At 41.5% G+C, this 21,184-nt stretch overlaps 1 protein-coding gene across 1 annotated transcript in view; it reads left to right on the top strand.

Moving 5' to 3' along the window:
- Positions 1–4,327: 4,327 nt before the first annotated feature.
- The window catches only part of MICOS10 (mitochondrial contact site and cristae organizing system subunit 10), a 35,842-nt gene continuing 18,985 nt past the window's right edge, over positions 4,328–21,184 (top strand). Inside the window, exon 1 of the mRNA XM_043991072.1 lies at positions 4,328–4,528. Coding sequence (XP_043847007.1) covers positions 4,465–4,528 — 64 coding nt within the window. The 5' untranslated portion in view covers positions 4,328–4,464. The remainder of the gene's footprint in view (positions 4,529–21,184) is intronic.

Genomic DNA, 21,184 nt, shown 5'->3' with positions numbered 1-21,184 from the left:
CTTGAGGCCAAACCCCTAGAGGTTACAGGGGTTCCCACCCTGTAACATCGTCCCCATTTCAGTGATTCTGAAACCCCTGCTGTCATTATTCAAACCCTATTTTCCAACGCTACTCCCTTCTCTCTCATTCTCACTCCCCTTAACCCAAATCTCAATATCCTACTCCAACACTACTCACCCCTTCCACTGTGTAGGAAACAATCCTGCTCTTATCTTTAATTTTTTCCTTTCCCGCTTTTTCCACCTTTGGGCTTTCACTGAATCTTGGCCCCTTCCTGATGACATAGCCCCCATAGTTGTGCCCTCAGTCATTTCCACTATTCACTGGTCAGGGTGGGAGAGTTGAAATACTTCTTGGGCCCCATTGGTGCTTCCAAGATTTTCCTCTACCATCATCATTCAGTAACTTCTCCTCTTTTTAGGTTTGTTTAATCTATATTTATTACCTAATCATAATTCTGGTAGCTTGTCTGTGGATCTCTAGGACTTCCATCCTTCCCCAATGAGTTTAGTGCCCATAGCTCAGACTTATCTCCTCAAACATATACATATCTCCTCAGACACACAGTCCTTATCTTCCTCATGCCCTCGTATAAGGTGATTTCAATATACACATTGATACTCCTTCTAACACCCAAACCTCCTCAACTCATTCATTTCCCATGACTTATTCTTCCACCTGTGTGGACTGAGTCTGCTACTAATTTATGTTACATAATCTCAACTGGGCCCTCTCTGCTGCAAGACTTATTTTTTTTTACACCTTCCTAATTGACTCACTATTGTGGCTTTTCCCAACCTTTTCATCCCTTCTCAAACCTCTTATGGTTCTTCCTCCACTATTTCAACTGAGAACCTTGCTTCATATTTCATTTTTTATTATTTATTTAGTATTTTATTTTCCCCAATTACATTTTAAAACAATTTTAACATTCGTTTTTTAAATTCTGAGTTACAAATTCTTTTCCTTTCTCCCTCTCCACCCACCTCATTGAGAAGACAAACAATGTGATATAGGTTATTCATGTGTAGTCATGCAAAACATATTAGTCATTTTATAAAAGAAAACAGACCAAAAAAAAAAAAACCTCAAGAAAAATAAAGTAAAAAAAGTATGCTTTAATCTGTATTCGGACACCATTAGTTCTTTCTCTGGGATGGATCGTGTTTTTCATCATGGGTCCTTCAGAGTTGTCTTAGATCACTGTACTGCTGAGAAGAGCCAAGTCATTCATAGTTGATCATCTTACAATATTGCTGTTACTGTATACCATGTTCTCCTGGCTCTACTCATTTTACTTCGCATTGGTTCATGTAAGTTTTCCCAGGTTTTTCTGAGAGCATCTTGCTCATCATTCTTATAGCACAGTAGTATTCCACCACAATCATATAGCACAACTTGTTTAGCCATTTCACAATTGATGGGCATCCCTTCAATTTTCAATTCTTTGTCACCAGAAAAGAGTTACTATAAATATTTCTGTACATATAGGCCTTTTTTGGTCTCTTTTGGGATATAGACCTAGTAGTTTTCCTTGTATCTCACTGAAAAAATTGAGGCCATTCACCATGAACTCTCTCTTCTCCCCTCCTTTTCATATGATATCACTCATATGCCATTATCTCCTTCATGCATGTCTCACATGAAGAGGTGGCCTTCTTCCCTGCCAAGCCTAATCTGGATAACTGAACCCATTCCATTCCATTATCTCCAACAGATTGTTCCTTCTATGATCCCCAATCTCTAACTTATTTTCAACCTCTCTATGGACTGACTACTTCCTTACTGCCTACAAACATATCCATGTTTCCCTCATTCTCAGAACACCCTCACTTGATCCATCCATCCCCACTAGCTACTATCCTATATCTCTTCTTTTCCTAGAGAAAATTCCTTGAGAAAATCTTCTAAAATAGGGGCCTCCATTTATTTCCTCTCATTCTCTTCTTAATTCTCTATAGTCTGGCTTCTGACTTCATCATTCAACTGAAACTCCTCTCTCCAAAGTTACCAATGATCTCTTAATTGCCATATCTAATGGCCTTTTTTCAATTCTCATTCTTCTTGGCCTCTCTACAGTCCTTGACAGTTAATCTCCTTGATAATTTTTTTTCCACTCTAGGTTTCCAATATTCTCTCCTGTCTTGATCCTTTCCTATCAATCTGACTACCCCTACTCAGTTTCCATTACTAGAACTTAATCCAGTTCTCCCCTTTTAATGCTAAGTGTCCTCCAAGACCAATATGTTCCTCTTTTCTTTTCCCTATATACTGTTTCCTTTGGTGCTTTCATCAACTCCCAATTCAACGATCATCTCTCCACCCCTGATTCTCAGAACTACTTATTCAGCCCTAGCCTCTTTGCTAATCTCCACTCATATATCAAATTGCCTTTTGCATATTTAAAAGTGGATGTCCCACAGCCATTTTAAACTCAAAATGTTCAAAATGGAACTCATTATCTCTCTTCCCCAAATCTCTCCACCTCTTATTACTGTTGAGGGTACCACCATCCTCCGAGTCCCACAGGCTGTCATCCTCACTTCATCACTCTTTCTCTCACCTGCCCTATGCAATCTGTCATCATGGCCTATCCTTTCTATCTTCTAGAGAGTTCTTTTATATGCTTCCTTCTTTCCTCTGACACTACCACCACCTGGGTGTAGGTTCTTCTCACTTCCTGCCTGGATAACAGCAGTAGCCTACTGGCTGGTCTCCCTACCACAAGTCTCAGCTGTCATACAGATCTTCTTAAAATACAGATCTGTCAGTGTCCTCCAGAATCAATACACACCCTATCACTTCTGGGATGAAATATATAATTGTCTGTTTGGCTTTTAAAGTCCTTAATGACTCAGTCCGCTTCTATATTTCTTTGTATCCCCAGAATTTAGCACAGCTCCTTGCACAAAGGGAGTACTGAATAAATGCTTGTTGACTGACTGGATTATAATCCACTTCAGGATGGTAATAATTAACATTTTTTTTTACCATCAGTCATTGTCATCATCAAAAATCATTAACTTTCTGGATTTGAAAGTTCTTTTTCAAGTTCTGTAGAGATAATAATGCAGCAAGGTCTTGCTGTTCAGGGAATTTACAAAACAAATGTAAGGAGAGAAAAACTGAAAATATTAGGTTATTGGAAGAGAAAGATAGTAGGGTAGAAAGATTCAACTATCATTTAGAAGACAGCTGGGCTGGAATTCTGGTTCTTAACACTTACTAGCTGGGTAGTCCTGGGCAAGTAGCTCAACTTTTCTTGGTTTTGGTTTCCTCATTTTTAAAAGGGGGAGGAAAATAAGAATGTGCATTTCACTGTGTTCTGAGAATCAATCTGCCTTTAAAACTTATAAGTGGGAGGCAGCTAGGTGGCGCAGTGGATAAAGCACTGACCTTGGATTTAGGAGGACCTGAGTTCAAATCCAGCCTCAGACACTTGACACTTTCCAGCTGTGTGACCCTGGGCAAGTCACTTAATTCTCATTGCCCCGCAAAAAACCCCAAAACAAACAAAAGAAAAGAAAAGAAAAAAAAACCTTATAAGTGCTATTATTATTATTATTGACATGCTCTACTAATATGTAAGAACCAGTCACATTGCAAAAGGGACACAAGTTTTGTCAGGTCCTTCCAAACTGGAAACTCTCTAAGTATGGATCTGATGATGAATTCTGGGGGTGGTGCTCTAGCTTCTTTCCTAGCTCTGACCTTCTGTGTTCTGAGGCCATTCCCAGCACTGACATGCTGTGTTCTAAGGGCCCTCCCAGGTCTAACATTCTGTTAAGGGCCCTCTCAGCTCTGACATGCTGTGTTCAAAGGGCCCTCCCAGCTCTGACATCCTGTGTTCAAAGGGCCCTCCCAGTTCTGACATCCTGGGTTCTAAGGGCCCTCCCAGCTCTGACATCCTGGGTTCTAAGGGCCCTCCCAGCTCTGACACTCAATGTTCTAAGGCCCCTCTCAGGTCTAACATTCTGTGTTCTAAGGGCCCTCCCCGCCCTGACACTTGTGACAGGTAAATGACAGCTCGGCAGAGGCTCTTTACGAGAATGAATGAAATGAATGAATGAACGTGGCATTTCCCCGAGCCAGCAGCGGCGGCCCATGGGACATACACATACTTAGGGCGCTTCCCAGGCCACAAGGAGGCCTCCAGTCCCTGTCCTTACTCAGAAGTCAGCCTGTCACTGGTCCCCTGCAGGCCAGACTCCAAGGTCAGGCCAGGCGGGAACACAGTCTATCACCTTGACGACAAGACGAGAGGACATCCGGAAAAAAGGCGGAGCCAAGAGGGTCAATCTCGCGATAGTTGGTCCTCCGAGCCTCTCATTCTGAGCTCAGAGCGGAAAGTGGCGGACATCTCGCGAGACTTTGCCGGTGTCAGGGCGTCCGGGCCGGCTGTAAGAGAGCTGAGGCTGGAGTTGAAACTGGAGCTTCAGGGAGCGCGGCTGCTGCGAGGGAACATGTCGGACTTAGATCTCGGCAGGAAGTGGGACCGGTGTTTGGCCGACACCATCGTGAAGCTGGGTAAGGGACCGGGGCCGAGGGAAGGCGGCTAGGACTGGCCCGGCCTGGCCTAGTGAGGCGGGGGCGGCGCGGCCCGTGGGCGGGACTGCAGGCCCCGACCCGAGGCCTGCGTGGGGCACGCCGTGGAACGGGCAGGGGCTTTGGGGCTAGTCTCTGCCCTTAAAGGCGAGGCAGGGTGCCAGGGATCTCCAAGCGCCCTCCCAGCTCTGACATCCTGTGTTCTAAAACCTTCCCAGTTCTAATATTCTATGTTCTAAGGGACCTCCCAGATCTGACATCTTGGGTTCTAAGGGCCCTCCCAGCTTATGCATTCTATGTTCTAAGGATCATTCTGACTAACTTTCTCTGGATCCCTTGAGAAAAGGACTCAGTCAGTAAGCTCTTTGCTAAGTGGTGGGGATAGACTAAAGCCCCAGTCGTTGTCTTTAAGGAAATTGGGTTTAGACCACATGGACGTGGTTAAGTATGCGCAGAAATGAATATGGTGTAATGTGGGGAGAGAAGGCATTGGCAGCCAGGAGGATCAGAACTGTGTCTCGAAGGATATCAGAGATGCTGAGGAATGAGTGCAGTTATCTCCTAATTGTCGAATCTAATGCCCTTTTCTCAGTCCTTGATCTCTGGGTAAGCTTTGCTACTGCTGACCCCGTGTTCCTCCTAAATACTCTTTCTTCCCTGGGTTTCTTGTGACACTGTTCTTTGCCCTTGCACTCACTTCTTTGTCTAGAATGATCTCTCCTAAGAATCTTTAGTTTTCTTCAAACCTCAATTCAGATGTCTCCTATATGAGGCTTTTCTTGATTTTTCCCACTGCCTATTCCTTTTCCTCATCTGTTCTTTTTTTTTTTTCTGTACCTGTTTATGAACTTACTTTAATGCCTTCCTCAGTAGCTTGTAAGTTTTTTGAGAGCAGGATCAATTTTAAAATTTTTCCTTGTATCCCCAGCACTTAGCACAGTAAGTGGTACATAGTAGGTGCTTAATAAATGCTTGTTGAGTGATTGACTGATTCCTGATATGGGTACAACCAATCCAAGGGCAGGGGAGATGGGATATTTTGTGTGAGGAACAGCAAGTATGGATCATGGTATGTGGAGTGCAAGAATGTTTAGGAAGACTGAAAAGGTGGGATGGCACTAGGTTGTGAAGAGCTTTAAATGCTAAAATGCGATGCTTCTGTTTTATCTTAGAGATAGTGGGGTGTCACTGGAGATTATTATTTGAAAAGGGGAGAAAGGGTCAAACCTACATTTTAGGAAAATCGTCGTGGCAGCTCCATGGAGGATAGATTGGAGTGGGGAGAGATGCGAGACAGGACACAAATGGGAGCCTGGTGGCTGGGTGAGCGGAGAGGAGTTACAGTTTAGACATGTGGGGAGAGGAACAACAAGATTTGGCCCCTGATATGTGGGGAAAGCCATGTTGAAGACTGCAGTATGCCACTGAGGTTGTGAGCTTAGTTGACTTTCAGAAGGAGGGTGGGCACCTCTGAAGTAAATGGAAGAAGAGTATGTTTGTAGGAAAAGATACTAAGTTCTGTTTTGGGCACGCTGGGTTTGATACATCTAGCAGACATTTAGTTTGAAAGTTCCAATAGGCAGTTGGTTGGTGGTCTGGGTTTGTTGGTCAGGAGAGACTAGGGATAGATAGATAGATAAATAGACATACAGACAGGCAGATCTAGAGGAGATAATTGGACCCTTCAAAGCAGATGAGCTCACCAATTGAGAGAATATAGAGAGAAGAGAGAAGAGAGCCCAGGGCAGAACCTTAGTGTGGATGTGAAGGGGTTATGCAGAGGCACATAGCTAGGAGGAGAATCAGGAGAGAGTTAGGGGTGCTGAAAACCCTCAGATGAAAACGTATCTGGGAGAAGGTGGGCGGCACCACTGATATGATGGAGGCTGTTCCCTTTGGCAGCGTTGGAGAGAAATTTCAGTAGAGAAGCAACGTATTGAAGACCATGGAGAAAAACAGCACATCATAGTGGAAAACTCCGTGGATTTGAGGTATCAGGACTTGGGCCCAAATTTTATTGATGCTGCTTCTAAACCTTGGGCACATTTTCTCTTATATGATAAAGAGAGAAGATGAAATTTGATGCTCTTGTCTAGGTTCAATTTTATGGGCAGTCAGTCAATAAACATTTATTAAGCAGCTGCCATGTGCCGCGTGCTGTGCACTGGGGATACAAAGAAAGCAAAGGCCTTGCCCGCAAGGAGCTCATAGTCTAATGGGGGATAACGCATAAAGGTGAAATGAGTAGGGCTTCATAAGATCAGATGTGGCGCCAGGACTTCAGGGTGACACCTAAGAGGAGACAAACTGAGTCTGTGCCAAAGACAGGACTTGAACACAAGGCTTCCTAATTCCAAAGGCCAAGCCTCTGTTCATTATGTTGTACTTTGAAGCTCTGTGGATGATTTTGAGCTTTAAAATGACAGCAGCGTAGTGGGAAAAATACCATAATGTTATTAACCCACCAAGCCTCTATTAAATGCCTGCTGTATGCACAACAGTGGGGGATATAAATACAAAATGGTCAGTGCCTTCAAGAAGTTTATATTTTCCTCAGAAGAAGAGTAAGAAAAACAACATGCTCATAGTTAAGTAAATACAAAATAGATACAAGGTAACAGTAAGAAGTGAGGCAATCCCAAAAGGCTTCTTGAAGGAAGCAGCCCCTGAGCTGTTCTGGGAAGGAAGCTTGGGGTTACCAGGGGCAGAGAAGAGCTCGAGCAAAAGCCTGGAGGCCGGAGATGGATAATACAGAGAACAGCAAGTAGGACAAGTTTGACTGGGGTGAAGAGTGAGTGAGGGGAGAAAAGGGTAATTCACCTGTGAAGATAGACTGAAGTCTGATAGTGAAGGGCCTTACGTATCAGAGAGAGGAGTTTGTATGTTATTCCTGAGCAAAAGCTAGACAAGTAGATAAGGCTGTGTCAGGCATTGCACTACACGCTGGGGAGAAAAGTACAAGGAACCAGACTGCCTATACAGGGAACTTACCTTCTTCTGTTGTTGAGTCGTTTCAGTCGTGTCCAACTCTTCATGACCCCATTTGGGGTTTTCTTGGCAAAGGTACTAGAGTGGTTTGCCATTCCTTCTCTAGCTCATTTTACAGATGAAGAAACTGAGGCAAACAGGGAGAAGTGATTTGCCCAGGGTCATACAGCTATTAAGTGTCTGAGGCTGGATTTGAACTTGGGTTTTCCTGACTCCAGGCAAGGTACTCTATCCACTTTGCCACCTGGCTTCTCATAGGGCAGACATGTTTGGAGGGACTGTGTAAAATTGTTGGGGCGGGTGGGGGGGTGGGGGTGGGGGAAGCTGCTGTCAAGAAAGTTGAGAAGTACACCACAAAGAGTGGGGATGGGGGTAGCAGGGAGGGATGGGGTTTGACATGGTGACATCTATGCTTGATGACAGTTCTTGCTCTGACTTTGCTATGAATGCTAATTATTCTAGTGAAGGAAGGGCAAAAATCCCTTCACCATTCCTTTTTTTTTTCCCTTGGTGGGGCAATGAGGGTTAAGTGACTTGCCCAGGGTCACACAGCTATTAAGTGTCAAGTGTCTGAGGCTGGATTTGAACTCAGGTCCTCTTGAATCCAAGGCCAGTGCTTTATCCACTGAGCCACCTAGCTGCCCCCCTTCACCATTCTTGAGACTCATTTTCCTAATCTGTAAAATGTAAAATGTGGCTGTCTGTACTTGCATAACCTCTATTACAAGATTATTGTGAGGAAAGTGCTGTAGAACAATTAAAGAAACTCATCTGACCTTCTAAAACAACCTCCAATATTAGCTGTCCCATGACACTCCTTTGGGCCAAGGTGTTTACTGGAGATTCCCTTGTGAGGTCCTTTGGGCACCCTGCCCACAATGGGAGGATGTAGATGTGGCCCACCAGAAGGGGTGGTGAGTACAGGGGAAAGAGCACTGAATTTCAAATGAAAGAGCTTGGGCTTGTTTCCCACTTGTTCCAGATAGTGGCTTTGTGGTCATGGTGGAGTCACTTCACTTTTCCCTCACATTGTAGTACTCAATCTGTACTAATCCTTCTTAACCTGGAGCCCATGAACTTTTTCTTGTTGTTTTTAGCATATTGCTAACATATTTCCTTTGTACAGACTGTTCTTACTTTACATAAATTTGCATTACACAAACTCAATTTTATGTAAAGAATTTTGAAAGAAACCTGCATTCCAAGAAAGTACCCATGTTAACTTTCCTATACAGTATGGTGCTCTCCCTCTCTCTACTTTAGCTCCTCAGTTTGTCACTATGTGGCCTCCCCACAAAACAAAACATCTTTTTTTTTAATCCCGGGGCAGTGAAGGTTAAGTGACTTGCCCAAGGTCACACAGCTAGTAAGTGTCAGGTGTCTGAGGCCGGATTTGAACTCAGGTCCTCCTGAATCCAAGGCCGGTGCTTTACCACTGAGCCCACCTAGCTGCCCCAAAACAAAACATCTTTTAAAAAACCAAACAGGGGGCAGGGGGCGGCTAGGTGGCACAGTGGATAGAGCACCAGCCCTGGATTCAGGAGGACCTGAGTTCAAATCCAGCCTCAGACCCTTGACATTTACTAGCTATGTGACCCTGGGCAAGTCACTTAACCCCACTTGCCTCACCAAAAAAAACAAACCAAAACAAAAAAAAAACCAAACAAACAGTGGGCAACTAGGTGGTGCAGTGGATAGAGCACCAGCCCTGGATTCAGGAGGACCTGAGTTCAAATTTGGCCTCAGACACCTCACACTTACTAGCTGTGTGACCCTGGGCAAGGCACTTAACCCCAATTGCCTCCCTCTCTCTCTCTCTCTCTCTCTCTCTCTCTCTCTCTCTCTCTCTCTCACACACACACACACACACACACACACACACACACACACACACACACACACACACACACACACACCCTTCAAGTGAAGGCAGAAGAATGGATGTGCCATTGCTGCTGGATTGGGGGCTTGAGACTTCTGGTGCAGAGAGAGAAGACCTTTGCCCCACTCTGCCAGCCTACCCTATGTCCAGCCCCTGCTGTCTTCTGTATCTTTCTGCACTCAGGTACCATGTCCTGGCTCCCACGTGTCACCTATCATCTCTTGTCAGTATCAGTGTCCAATCCCTGTGGGTCTGCCCCCAAGTGTTCTTTCTCTCCCTTCCAGCCAGGCCCCCATGTGGCTGGTTATAGCTCCCTCCTGTTCCTCTTCTTGCTCTCGTTTCTCTGTCTCTGGCCTCCACTTATCCTTGAACATGTACTGGCCTCTTCCTTCCACAGCTACATGGCTTCTTTCCTATTGCCTTCTTCCCTTTTCCCTGACTGCAGGCAGATTTGCATTATGTAAAAATCGTTTTACCTAGAGGTCTGCAGAATTTACATAAAGAGAGAACTGCCTGTAATCCTATCTATTTTATTTTATGTATTTAGAAACTTTATCCTGAGAAGAGATTCTTAGGCTTCATTAGATTGCCAGGAGGCCAGGACACAAAAAAGGCTAAGAATCTTTTGCACCAGATAATCTCTAGAAGTCTTAGAAATAAGCTCCTTTTTCCTGGTCCTCCTCCCAACTGTCTGACCCCTCCTGTCTCCTTTGCTTGCTCTTTGGCCAGGCCATACCCAGTCCCTTACTGCTCCGCCCTGGACCTTCTCTTCTTCTATACTATTTCACTTGGGATCCTCATCAGCTCCCATTTTTCAACCATCATCTGTATGTTGATGATTCTCTAATCTATTTATCCAGCCCTGACCTCTCTTCCAACCTCCAGTCTTGCATGCCCACCTGCCTATTAGTCCTACTGACATCTTACATTCAACAGTTTGGTCCAAAACTGAGCTTATTATCTTTTTCCCCAAATCGTTCCTTCCTTCTGACTTCCTCATTCTCTAATCCATATTCTCTGTTGCTATATAGGACTCCATCAGGCTCTCTAGGTAAACTATTTAATCCTTAATTCCTAATACTCCAGTGATTAATTAGGTTGGAAAGGCATTAAAGAGTCAGAGTTCCTGTAGCTGTCTTTATTTTGAAATGATCCAGTGCTTTTCATTTCCTCATTGATAAGAAAAGCCAAATATCACAATAGGCAAAATGCCTAGAAATCTATACCATCTTTGCAATTTTTTCTTTTTTAATTGCTTGCTGAGGAGGAACCTAGCAATGAGTTGATAATTAACATTTTATGGTTATGATTCTTTTTTTGTTTTGTTTTGTTTTTTCATGTTTTTTTTTTCTTTTTTTCGGTGAGGCAATTGGGGTTAAATGACTTGCCCAGGGTCACACAACCATTACGTGTCAAATGTTTGAGGCCGAATTTGAACTCAGGTCCTCCTGAATCCAGGGCTGGTGCTTTATCCACTGCGCCACCTAGCTGCCTGGTTATGATTCTTAATTGTATATTTTCCTCCCTCCTATCTTCTGATACTTTTTTCTTTGCCCCCTGCTCCCCTATTTACAGAGAAGAAGGCACTGAAAAGAAAAATAAATTTTTTTTCACTACTAATAAACTGTAATTGAAATGATCTATTTCTACTCCATTGCCCTTCTCTTATTACAGTTTTTACTCTTTTAATTTTTCCTTCACAATTCACCCTCTGATATTGGAGTTTGTTCTGCTTGTGACTATTCCCTCACTTATCCTGCCTGCGTGGTTACATATTTCTTCTTTCTCTGTCCTTACCTATTTTCCTGTTGCATTTAACGTATATCTATAGCAGACTCTTTGTGTTCAACTTTCTTTTGTATAGGTCAAATGAAAATGAGGCTCATGGGATGACCATGTCCTCTGTGCCTTCTTTCATACTTCATTTCATGCAACTCTGTTATATGAGAATAGTAGATTCTCTTTCCTTCTGATTCCTTTCCTCCTCAATGTATTTCCCTTTCCCTTCTGTTTCTCTCTTAAGCTCATTAAAGCAGCAAAACCACCTTGAAAGCTTTGTCTCTTATTTAACTTTCTCTAATAACCCCTTTGGGGCAGGTAAGTGGTTCTGTGCTATTATTCTTTTTGGGGGGGCATTTTGCTCAAATGTATCTCCATTGAAGGTCCAGCTTTTTTCTTTGATGGTTAGCTTCAGCTTTGCAGGATGTTTTAGGATGCAGCTTGAGCTTCTCAGCTTTTTAAAATATTCTATTCCATTCTTTCTTGGCTATCTTACAACTGTAGAGTAATCTTGGGTCATTCACATTTGCATCCTTCATATTTGAAGGTCTTTCACTTAGCTGTTTCTAAAATTTGTTTTTGAAATTGTAAAATTTAACCACTAAATAACCTTGGAATTTTAATTTCTCTTGCAGTGATCTGTGGTTTTTATGAATCAGCATTTTGTAGGTTTTTAGAAGTTATGAGTAATTTTATTTTCTGCAATACATTACTTAGGCTTAAAAAATGTATTATGGTCTTTCTTCTAGGAGACCTTTGATCCTTAAATTCTTTGTATAGCCTATTTTAAAGATCATTTGGTTTGGTGTTATAAAAAATTCATGTGGTCTTTCGGAGGTTTTTTTGCATATTTATCTTTTTAAAAATTAGGTTTTTAAAATGAAATATATTTTCCTTTCCTCTTACCATTGAAAATAAAAATATTTAAATATACATTTTTTCCATTTACATATTATAACATTTTAACATTTGTGTTTTTTAAAGTTTTGAGTTCCAAATTTTATCCCTCCTTTCTCTTTCCCCCCTCCCTGAGATAGTAAGTGATCATGTAAAACATTTCCATATTTTGTATAAGAAGACTCAAATGAAAGAAAGAAAGTGAAAAATAGCATGCTTCAATCTGTATTCAGAGAATATCAATTCTTTCTCTGGAGGCCAATAGTATGTTTCATCATGAGTCCTTTGGGATTGTTTTAGATTGTACTCATTCACAGTTCTTCATCATACAGTATTGCTGTTACTGGATAAAACGTTCTCCTGGTTCTTCTCACTTCACTTTGTATCACTTCATGTAAGTCTTACTAGGTTTTACTGAAATCATCCTGCTTGTCATTTCTTATAGCACAATAATATTCCATCACAATCATATACCACATCTTTTTTTTTTTTAAGTGAGGCAATTGGGGTTAAGTGACTTGCCCAGGGTCACACAGCTAGTGTTAAGTGTCTGAGGCCGGATTTGAACTCAGGTACTCCTGACTCCAAGGCTGGTGCTCTATCCACTGCGCCACCTAGCTGCCCCCATATACCACATCTTAAAATAAAATATGCATAGTCAGGAAAAATTAATCCTTTCTCTGGCAGTGTTTGTGACTCTCTTTGTGTGTGTGTGTGTGTGAGAGAGAGAGAGAGAGAGAGAGAGAGAGAGAGAGAGAGAGAGATTCTGTACCTTGAATCCATCACCTCTCTGTCAGGAAGTGAATAGAATGATTCATCATAGTTCTCTGGAATCATGGACAGTCATCTCATTGATCTTATAGTTTTCAAAAATGTTTGTCTTTGCATTATTATTAATGTATAAATTATTCTCATGGTTCTGCTCATTTCACTTTTTATCAGTTTATAAGTCTTCAGTTATTCATTTTCATAATAAATACTGATGTCATAGTGCAAATTTTTCTTATTATTATGCTTACTTGAGTCTGTCGTTTATATCAGTCTCATCTCTTTGAAATAATTGATTTCCTCAGTTCCTACAGCATGTTAGTATTATATTATATTATATCATATTCAGATACCAGTTTGTTCAACCATTCCCTAATTAACAGACATCTCTTTAATTTCCAGGTTTTTGCCACAACAAAAGCTAATATAAATATTTTTGTATACATAGAACCATTACCTCTTTCTTTGATCTTTTTTGAGTTTAAGCCTAGGGGGCAGCTAGGTGGCGCAGTGGCTAAAGCACTGGCCCTGTATACAGGAGGACCTGAGTTCAAGTCCAGCCTCAGACACTTGACACTTACTAGCTGTGTGACCTTTGGCAAGTCACTTAACCCTCATTGCCCTAAAAAAAAAAAAAGTTTAAGCCTAGCAGTGGTAAAGCTGGGTCAAAGGATATGCATACTATATTTAGTAACTTTCTATGTGTAATTCAAAATTGCTTTCCAGGATGGTCACATTCTTAGGTCCGCCAAGATTATGTCAATGTTTTCCCACAGCCTTTCCAACATTTGTCATTTTCCTTTTTTATATCTTTGCCAATTTGATAGGTGTGATGTAGAATGTTGGAGTTGCTTTAATTTGCAATTTTCTCATTGTTAATCATCTGGAGCATTTTTTTTTCTTTTGGCTAAAGATAGCCATAAGATTTCTTTTGAAAATTGCCTTTTTGTATCCTTTGACCATTTATCAATTGGAAAACAGCTCTTTTTAAAAATTTGAAACACTTCCTTCTAAGTGGAACATTTTTATTTTTATCAATGACATTAGTAAAGGCATGGAATGCCTGCTTCCCAAATTTGCAGGTAACAGAAAGGCTGAGAGGAATAGTTAACTTTTAACAGTTAGGATTCTGAACTATCACAGGACAGAACGCTGTGCTGAATCAAGTATGATGAAATGTAATAAAGATAAATGCAAAGTCTTACACATAAGTTCATAAAGAGGCATTTTTTTTGTGGGGCAATGGGGGTTAAGTGACTTGCCCAGGGTCACACAGCTAGTAAGTGTCAAGTGTCTGAGGTCGGATTTGAACTCAGGTCCTCCTGAATCCAGGGCTGGTGCTTTATCCACTGCGCCACCTAGCCGCCCCCATAAAGAGGCTTTTGAAGCTTTGGAAAAAGAATTTAAGGAAATGGTTATTTTTCTTCAAAAGATATGTGTCTTACAAATGTGGGCTATCACAGCACAATGTATTGGTGGCTCACCAAATATTGTCTTTTGCTTTGCTATAACACAAACTGATATTTGTATTGTTTCTCAAGATGATATTAATTTAGACTAGAATAGAATGCCTCAGAGGTCTTTAGTTGTTTTGGTTTTGGTTTCAAAGTGTTCACTGCTAATTGTTGAATTAGAAAACATTTTTGTTAGTCCTATTTTCAAACAAAGTTGGGCAGAAATAAACTTTTAGTTTGTCACTACAGTTTGGATAATGAAAAGTTGTGATGTTTCTTTAGGAACATTTTCTGTTACCAACCCAGAATGATGTAGTTGGGTATTGTATGGAACATGAATGCAGATATTTAAAAATTTTCTTTTGCCCTGGTTTCATGCTCTCAGAAAATGTGGTTTAAAATAGTTTATTAGTAAATATGCTGAATTGTTTAGTTTGGCATGTGCATTCCAGTTTTGAGGCCAAGTAAAAATGCAAAGTAATATTTACTTATATAAAAATAATTTGTTAGGGTAATATTTTTATTTGTGAGATCTAAACCACTAGTGTAATTGAAGGTCAGTTCTAGATTAAACCTGATTTATAGAAAGGTTAACTGAATTGTTCATATTTATTTAGAAATGTATTTGGGGTATAAATTGAGTTTGAGGCCCAGAATTTGCCTTCAATAGAATAAACAAATGTAAGCACTGAGCATATGAGAAACTTGTAAACTGGGGAGGGTCACAGTAGTAGTCAAGAGGATATTAGAGTTGGAAGGGACAAAAATTCAGTATTTTAGCAGAGATTGCTGGTAGGAATGGTTAAAAAAAAAATTTGAAGTTTAGATAGGACCCTTGTCATGTGGTGAGTATCTGGTAGGGAATTGTGATAAACAGAAATAACCATAAGTACCTATGATTGATGCAAGGCCATTGCTTGGATAAGAGGTTGGTGGCAGTGAGGAAGAGAAGGATCAGTGGAGGAGAGGACATTTTTTGTTAAAGCTTTAAATCATGTGAGGAACAGTAGAAAGAGCCCTGGATTTGGTATCAAAGGGTTTGTTTCAAATCCCAGTTCTGCCACTTCCCAGCCTTGTGACTGACTGTAGCAACTCCATTAACCTTTCTGGGTATCAGTTTTTTCATCTGTATAATGAAGGTTAGACTAGTTGGCCATTGGATGATTTCTTAAGGACCCTTCTAGCTTTAAATCCTGTGAAATGTCATAATACATTTTTGGATGGAATTTAAAGGTTGGGAGAAGGTATAGTATCCAGTTAGAAGTCAGCTAGTCCAGCTTCCTTTTTTTTTTTTTAAATTAAACTTGATTTGATGGGTGACAGCTAGATAGTGGTGGAGCAGAGACTAATGGGTTTAGTTTTGGACATATTAAGTTTAAGATGTCTAGTGTCATCCAGTTTGAGACATCTCCAACTGGATGTCCAATAGACACATCTTAAACCCAACATGTCTCCCCATTTCCAATCTGTTGCCAAGGCCCATAGATTTTTGTCCTTGCAACATTTCTTTATTATGTCCCCTTTTGTTCTTGGAGGAACAACTAGACGGTGTAGTGGGTAAAGTGCAGGGCCTGGAATCAGAAAGACCTAATTTCAGATACAGCTTTGGTTTCAGATATTCAGTAGCTGTGTGGCCCTGGGCAAATCATTTAATCTACGTTTGCCTCAGTTTCCTCAGGCAGAGTCTGCCTTTAAGTCTCTCCCCAGGATGATCCATTTTCTGTTTAGCCCCCAAAGTGATTTTCCTAAAGCATAGGAAGAACCATGTTACTTCCCTACTCAATAAGCTCCAGTGGCTCCCTGTTGCCTTCAGCATCAATCAATAAATAAACATTTATTAGGTACTTACTATATGCCAGGCACATGCTAAGCAATGAGGATACAAAAAGAGGCAAAAGACTGTCTCTGCCCTCACGTTCTAACAGGGAAAACAACAAGCAAACAAGTATGTACAAACAAGCTTTATGCAGAATCCGAGGAAAAGAATGAAGAGAGAAAACAGTAGAATTAAGAGGGGTTGGGAGGGGGCTGCTAGGTGGCGCAGTGAAAGCACTGGCCCTGGATTCAGAAGTACCTGAGTTCAAATATGGCCTCAGGCACTTGACACTTACTAGCTGTGTGACCCTGGGCAAGTCACTTAACCCCCATTGCCTGTCCCGCCCCCCCCCCCCAAAAAAAGAGGGGTTGAGAAAGGCTTGCTATAGAATATGGGAATTTAGTTGAGACTTAAAGGAAGCCAAGGAAGGCAGTAGGTGAAAATGAGAGCAAACATACCAGACATGGTGAATAGCCAGAGAAAACGTCTAGAACTGAGACATGGAGCATCTTGTTTATGGAATGGCCAGGAAGCTGATGTCACTGGATTGAAGAATTTTTGAAGAGGACCCCAATAGCGAGGTGATATCATGACTTGCACTGAATTGGATTGAAGTGAGGGAGACCTATGCAAGGTCACCAACCTCACTCTCTGCTGCTGGTCCAGTGGTAAGATAGAGCTCAGGACAACTAGAGATGGCTTCCCCAGGTTTTTAAGGCAATTGGGGTCTATAAATAAGTGTCTGAGGCTGGATTTGAACTCAAGTCCTCCTGACTTCAGAGCCAGTACTCTATCTACTGTGCCACCTAGCTGTCCCGATTGAAGAGGATGCAGTGGGGAGTAAGGTGTAAGAAGACTGGAAAAGTAGGAGGGGGGTAGGTTAGGAGGACTTTTTGAATGCCTTTTTTTGCATCCTCAGGCCTTAATCCAGTATCTGGCACTAATAGGCACTTAATAGATGGTTATTGACTGCCTAGAAACCACTAGTGGCAGGAACCACCCTAAGCACTAGGAATACAGAGGGTCCTACAGTCTAATGGAGGAGACAGCTTTCAAGTAACCTTGTACAAACAAGCTGGCTCCAGGATAACTAGGAAATAATTGGCAGAGGGAAGGCACTGGAATAAGGAGAGGTTGGGAAAGTTTTCCCAGGCCCTCGAATGGGGATAGATACAGTTCTTTGAATATTCTATCTAGAGATGACAAATGAATCTATGGAAACGAATGAGATCATCTGTAGAGAGTGTCCCAAGAGAAGAAATGAGCACTGTGGGGAACACCCACAGTCAGGGCTTGTGACGGCTTAGCACCGTGGCTGGCACGTGGTATGTACTTAATGAATGTTTAATGTGGCTTGGGATAGGTGAGGGGCATGGAGTAGGAGGAATAATCAGAGCCTGCATTTCTTTAGGTGTGTGTGTGTGTGTGTGTGTGTGTGTGTGTGTGTGTGTGTGTGTGTGTGTGTGTGTGTGTGTGTGTGTGTGAATGGGGGTGCCCAGGGTCACACAGCTAGTAAGTGTTAAGTGTCTGAGGCTGGATTTGAACTCAGGTCCTCCTGACTCCAGGGCTGTGCTCTATCCACTGCGCCACCTGCCTGCCCCTTCTTTAGCACTTTAAAGTTGATAAAGCACTTTGTGTATTTTATTACATTTGATCCTACCTGTGAGGTAGGGAATGCAAGTAGTTCTTATTTTACAAATGAGGAGAACTAGGCCTGGAGAGTTGATGCGACTAATATAAAACCAAGTAGTTAGGAAGTAGAAGAGCCAGACAGAACTCTGGCCCAAGAGCTTCTACATCCAGTGCTCTGTTCCCCTCATGGTAGCCTAGCTGGAGAGTTGCCTAATGGTAGAGCCACAAAACTACAACATGACAATAGGAATTATTTTTAAAGTTTTACTTTCAAAATGAAAACTCTTCAATTAAGCACTTACATTATTTTGGGGGGAAATGAAAATTAGCTTACTTTTTGCTTTCTTCATCCTACTTAAACCTATATCAAAATCCTTAGGCTAATTTACCATTTCTGTAAGGCAAGTGACATCATTGGTGAAAGGTTGGTGGATTTGCTTTACTTTGACAAATGTTTACAAGTTAGAACAAATGTACCTGATTGTCAGAGTTTGCACCTATAAATGAATAATAGTTTCTTGTAGGAAGTTTGTTTTTATGGTGTTTTAAATAATTAAGTGAGGCAAATGATTTAAGAGGTAAAATTCCCTTTTTTACTGGAAAGGTAACCCGAGGAAAGCTGCCAGTTTCTTGGCATCCATTTCAAATGACTAAATTGGAATCCCTTAGGTTTACCATAGCCAAAGCCCTAATATACTTTTCAGTATTTAGTCCAGACTTGGGAAACTCATGGCCAAAATTCCCTCAACTGATAGAGATTAGTAGTAATTTGCCTGAAACATATACAACCATAGAGGATTGTTTGGGCATCTTAGAGATGAAATGAATTGTCCCTACAAGCTTGGTCATTATAATCTCATGGCATGCAGTTGGAATAATTTGACCGTTGTTTCCACTCACATTGTTGTAGACATTGTATGGATTGTTTTCCTGGTTCCCCCTAATTCACTTTGTAGAATCAGTTCATATAAATCTTCCCACATTTCTATCACATTTGTTGTTTCTTATAGCACAGTAATAGCAATAGCTAACATTTATAGAGCACTTCAGGGTTGCCGAAGCATCACGTAACTAGTGAGTGTCAAGGTTAAATTAGGGCCACTTCTTCCTGACTCCAGATCCATTGTCCTAGGCCCTGCTCTACCTAGCTATCTCTGTAATATTCCTTTACATTCATGTACTATCACTTGCTCAACCTTTCCCAATCATTGGACAGGTAGTTAGTTTCCTTTTTTTTTTTTTTTTTTTTTTTTTTTTTTTTTTTTGCTACTACAAAAAAAGCGCTGCTGTAAATATTCTGGTGTGGATATGGTCTTGTTTTGATATTGGCCTTCTTGAGACGGAGCAGTGGAACCTCCGGGTTAAAGGGTATGATCATTTGGAGGGGGGGGTGGACAATGAGGGTTAAGCGACTTGCCCAGGGTCACACAGCTAGTAAGTGTCACGTGTCTGAGGCCCGACCTGAACTCAGGTCCTCCTGAATCCAGGGCCAGTGCTTTATCCACTGCGCCATCTAGCTGCCCGGTGTGATCATTTTTATTCTTTGTTTTCTAGAATGGCTAAACCAATTCATCGCTTGACCAACATTACATTAGTGTGCCCATCTTTCCACAGCCCCGCAAACATTGACTCTTTCCATCTTTTGTCATCTTTCCCAATTTGCTAAGTGTAACCTCAGAGTTGTTTTTGATTTGTCTCCTAATTGTTTGAAGAATTCCTTCAGATGCTTGTTTTTTTTTTTTTTTTAAGTGAGGCAATTGGGGTTAAGTGACTTTCCCAGGGTCACACAGCTAGTACGTGTTAAGTGTCTGAGGCCGGATTTAAACTCAGATCCTCCTGACTCCAAGGCCGGTGCTCTATCCACTGCGCCACCTAGCTGCCCGTTTTGTTTTGTTTTGTTTTGTTTTGTTTTGTTTTGTTTTGTTTTGTTTTGTTTTGTTTAAGTGCACATGCTTGTTAATAGTTTGCAGTAGTCTTTTCATTCTTTTGATAACTGTTTTTTTCAGAAGATGATGTACCAAAAAAAATACCACAACATTTCAGGAGCTCATACCTAGAGAAAATGACTGTAACTTATTTCTAAATTATCCATATATAATATTTCATTCCTGAAAAGGAATTTATTGTAGAGGTCTTTGTTCCTATGTTAGGTTTTTTTGTTTTGTTTCTGATTTTGATTGGCCAGTGAGGGATAAGTTACTTGCCCAAGGTCACACAGCTCAGGTCCTCCCCAATCCAGGGCTGGTGCTTTATCCACTGCGCCACCTAGCTGCCCCCAATCACACCTTTTCTGAGCCTAATATTCCTCATTTGCAAAATGAGGGAGTTGGACTACGTGACCTCTTATGGTCGTTTTAGCTTTAAATCTCAGTCCTGTGACACAGTTGAACCAGAAGAACAGTATACATAAGGACTACACTATTATAAATGATAACACCAGAAGGAAGCCAAATTGATTAATTGCAATGTTCCTCAGTCCAGGGAACCTGTGATGAAACTTGCCTCTATCCTCTCAGTAGAAAGGCAGGAACCACAGGTGCTAAATGTGATGTTCACTGAAAGAGGCAGTTGCTGAGTGAGTGGGTTTTGCTTACGTGTTCTCCTTTTTAAAAGGAAGGGTTCAGTGTGGAGGGCAGAATAAAGCAGGATATGACTGGTATGAGAAGTCGTCAGCACCACAGAGATGAAAAAATGCTTATCTGTATCTCAGTTACTTATTGCAACCATTTTATAATAAATGGATCAAAATATATGACTGCCGGGGGCAGCTAGGTGGGCAGTGGATAAAGTACCAGCCCTGGATTCAGGATGACCTGAGTTCAAATCCAGCCTCAGACACTTGACACTTACTAGCTATGTGACCCTGGGCAAGTCACTTAACCCCAATTACCTCGCCCCCCCCCCCAAATCAAAATATATGACTACCTAAAAAACCCTATAATAGATTTTGTTTTGTGTGATCAGAGAATTTAGAGCTGGAAGCTATTGATCATTCACAAGCCACATCTCATCCCTCCTCATGATGGGATGACTAGGAATTTGACACTCAGAGGAATGAGGTGACTTCCCAAGCTCAAACAAGTATAAGTAACAGATCTGAGACTTGAACTCCTTCATTCCTCTGATGTCAAATTCTCTGTTCTTTACACTATTTTCTTTTTTCTTAATGGTCTAATTTATACTTTTTTCCCTACCCCTTTCTAAAACTTTAGCCTCCTTTCCCTTGTTTCCTATAACCTATACTCCCAAATAAATTACCTAGTTTCTTTTAGATTAAGTGCCTGTCTGGATGTAAGTCTCTGTCTCTGTTCTGTCTGTCCGTCTCATCAAACTTAGCATGGACACTCAGTAGGCTTTAGCCAGAAGTCCCCAAATTAAATCAATCCCCCAGCCTTAGTTTCCCGCTGTAGTCCCTGTAACAG

This window comes from Dromiciops gliroides, chromosome 3 (assembly GCF_019393635.1).
Source record: "Dromiciops gliroides isolate mDroGli1 chromosome 3, mDroGli1.pri, whole genome shotgun sequence".
Taxonomy (NCBI): Eukaryota; Metazoa; Chordata; class Mammalia; order Microbiotheria; family Microbiotheriidae; genus Dromiciops; species Dromiciops gliroides.
The sequence above is the reverse complement of the archived record's forward strand: the minus strand, read 5'-3'. Positions and strand labels throughout refer to the sequence as shown.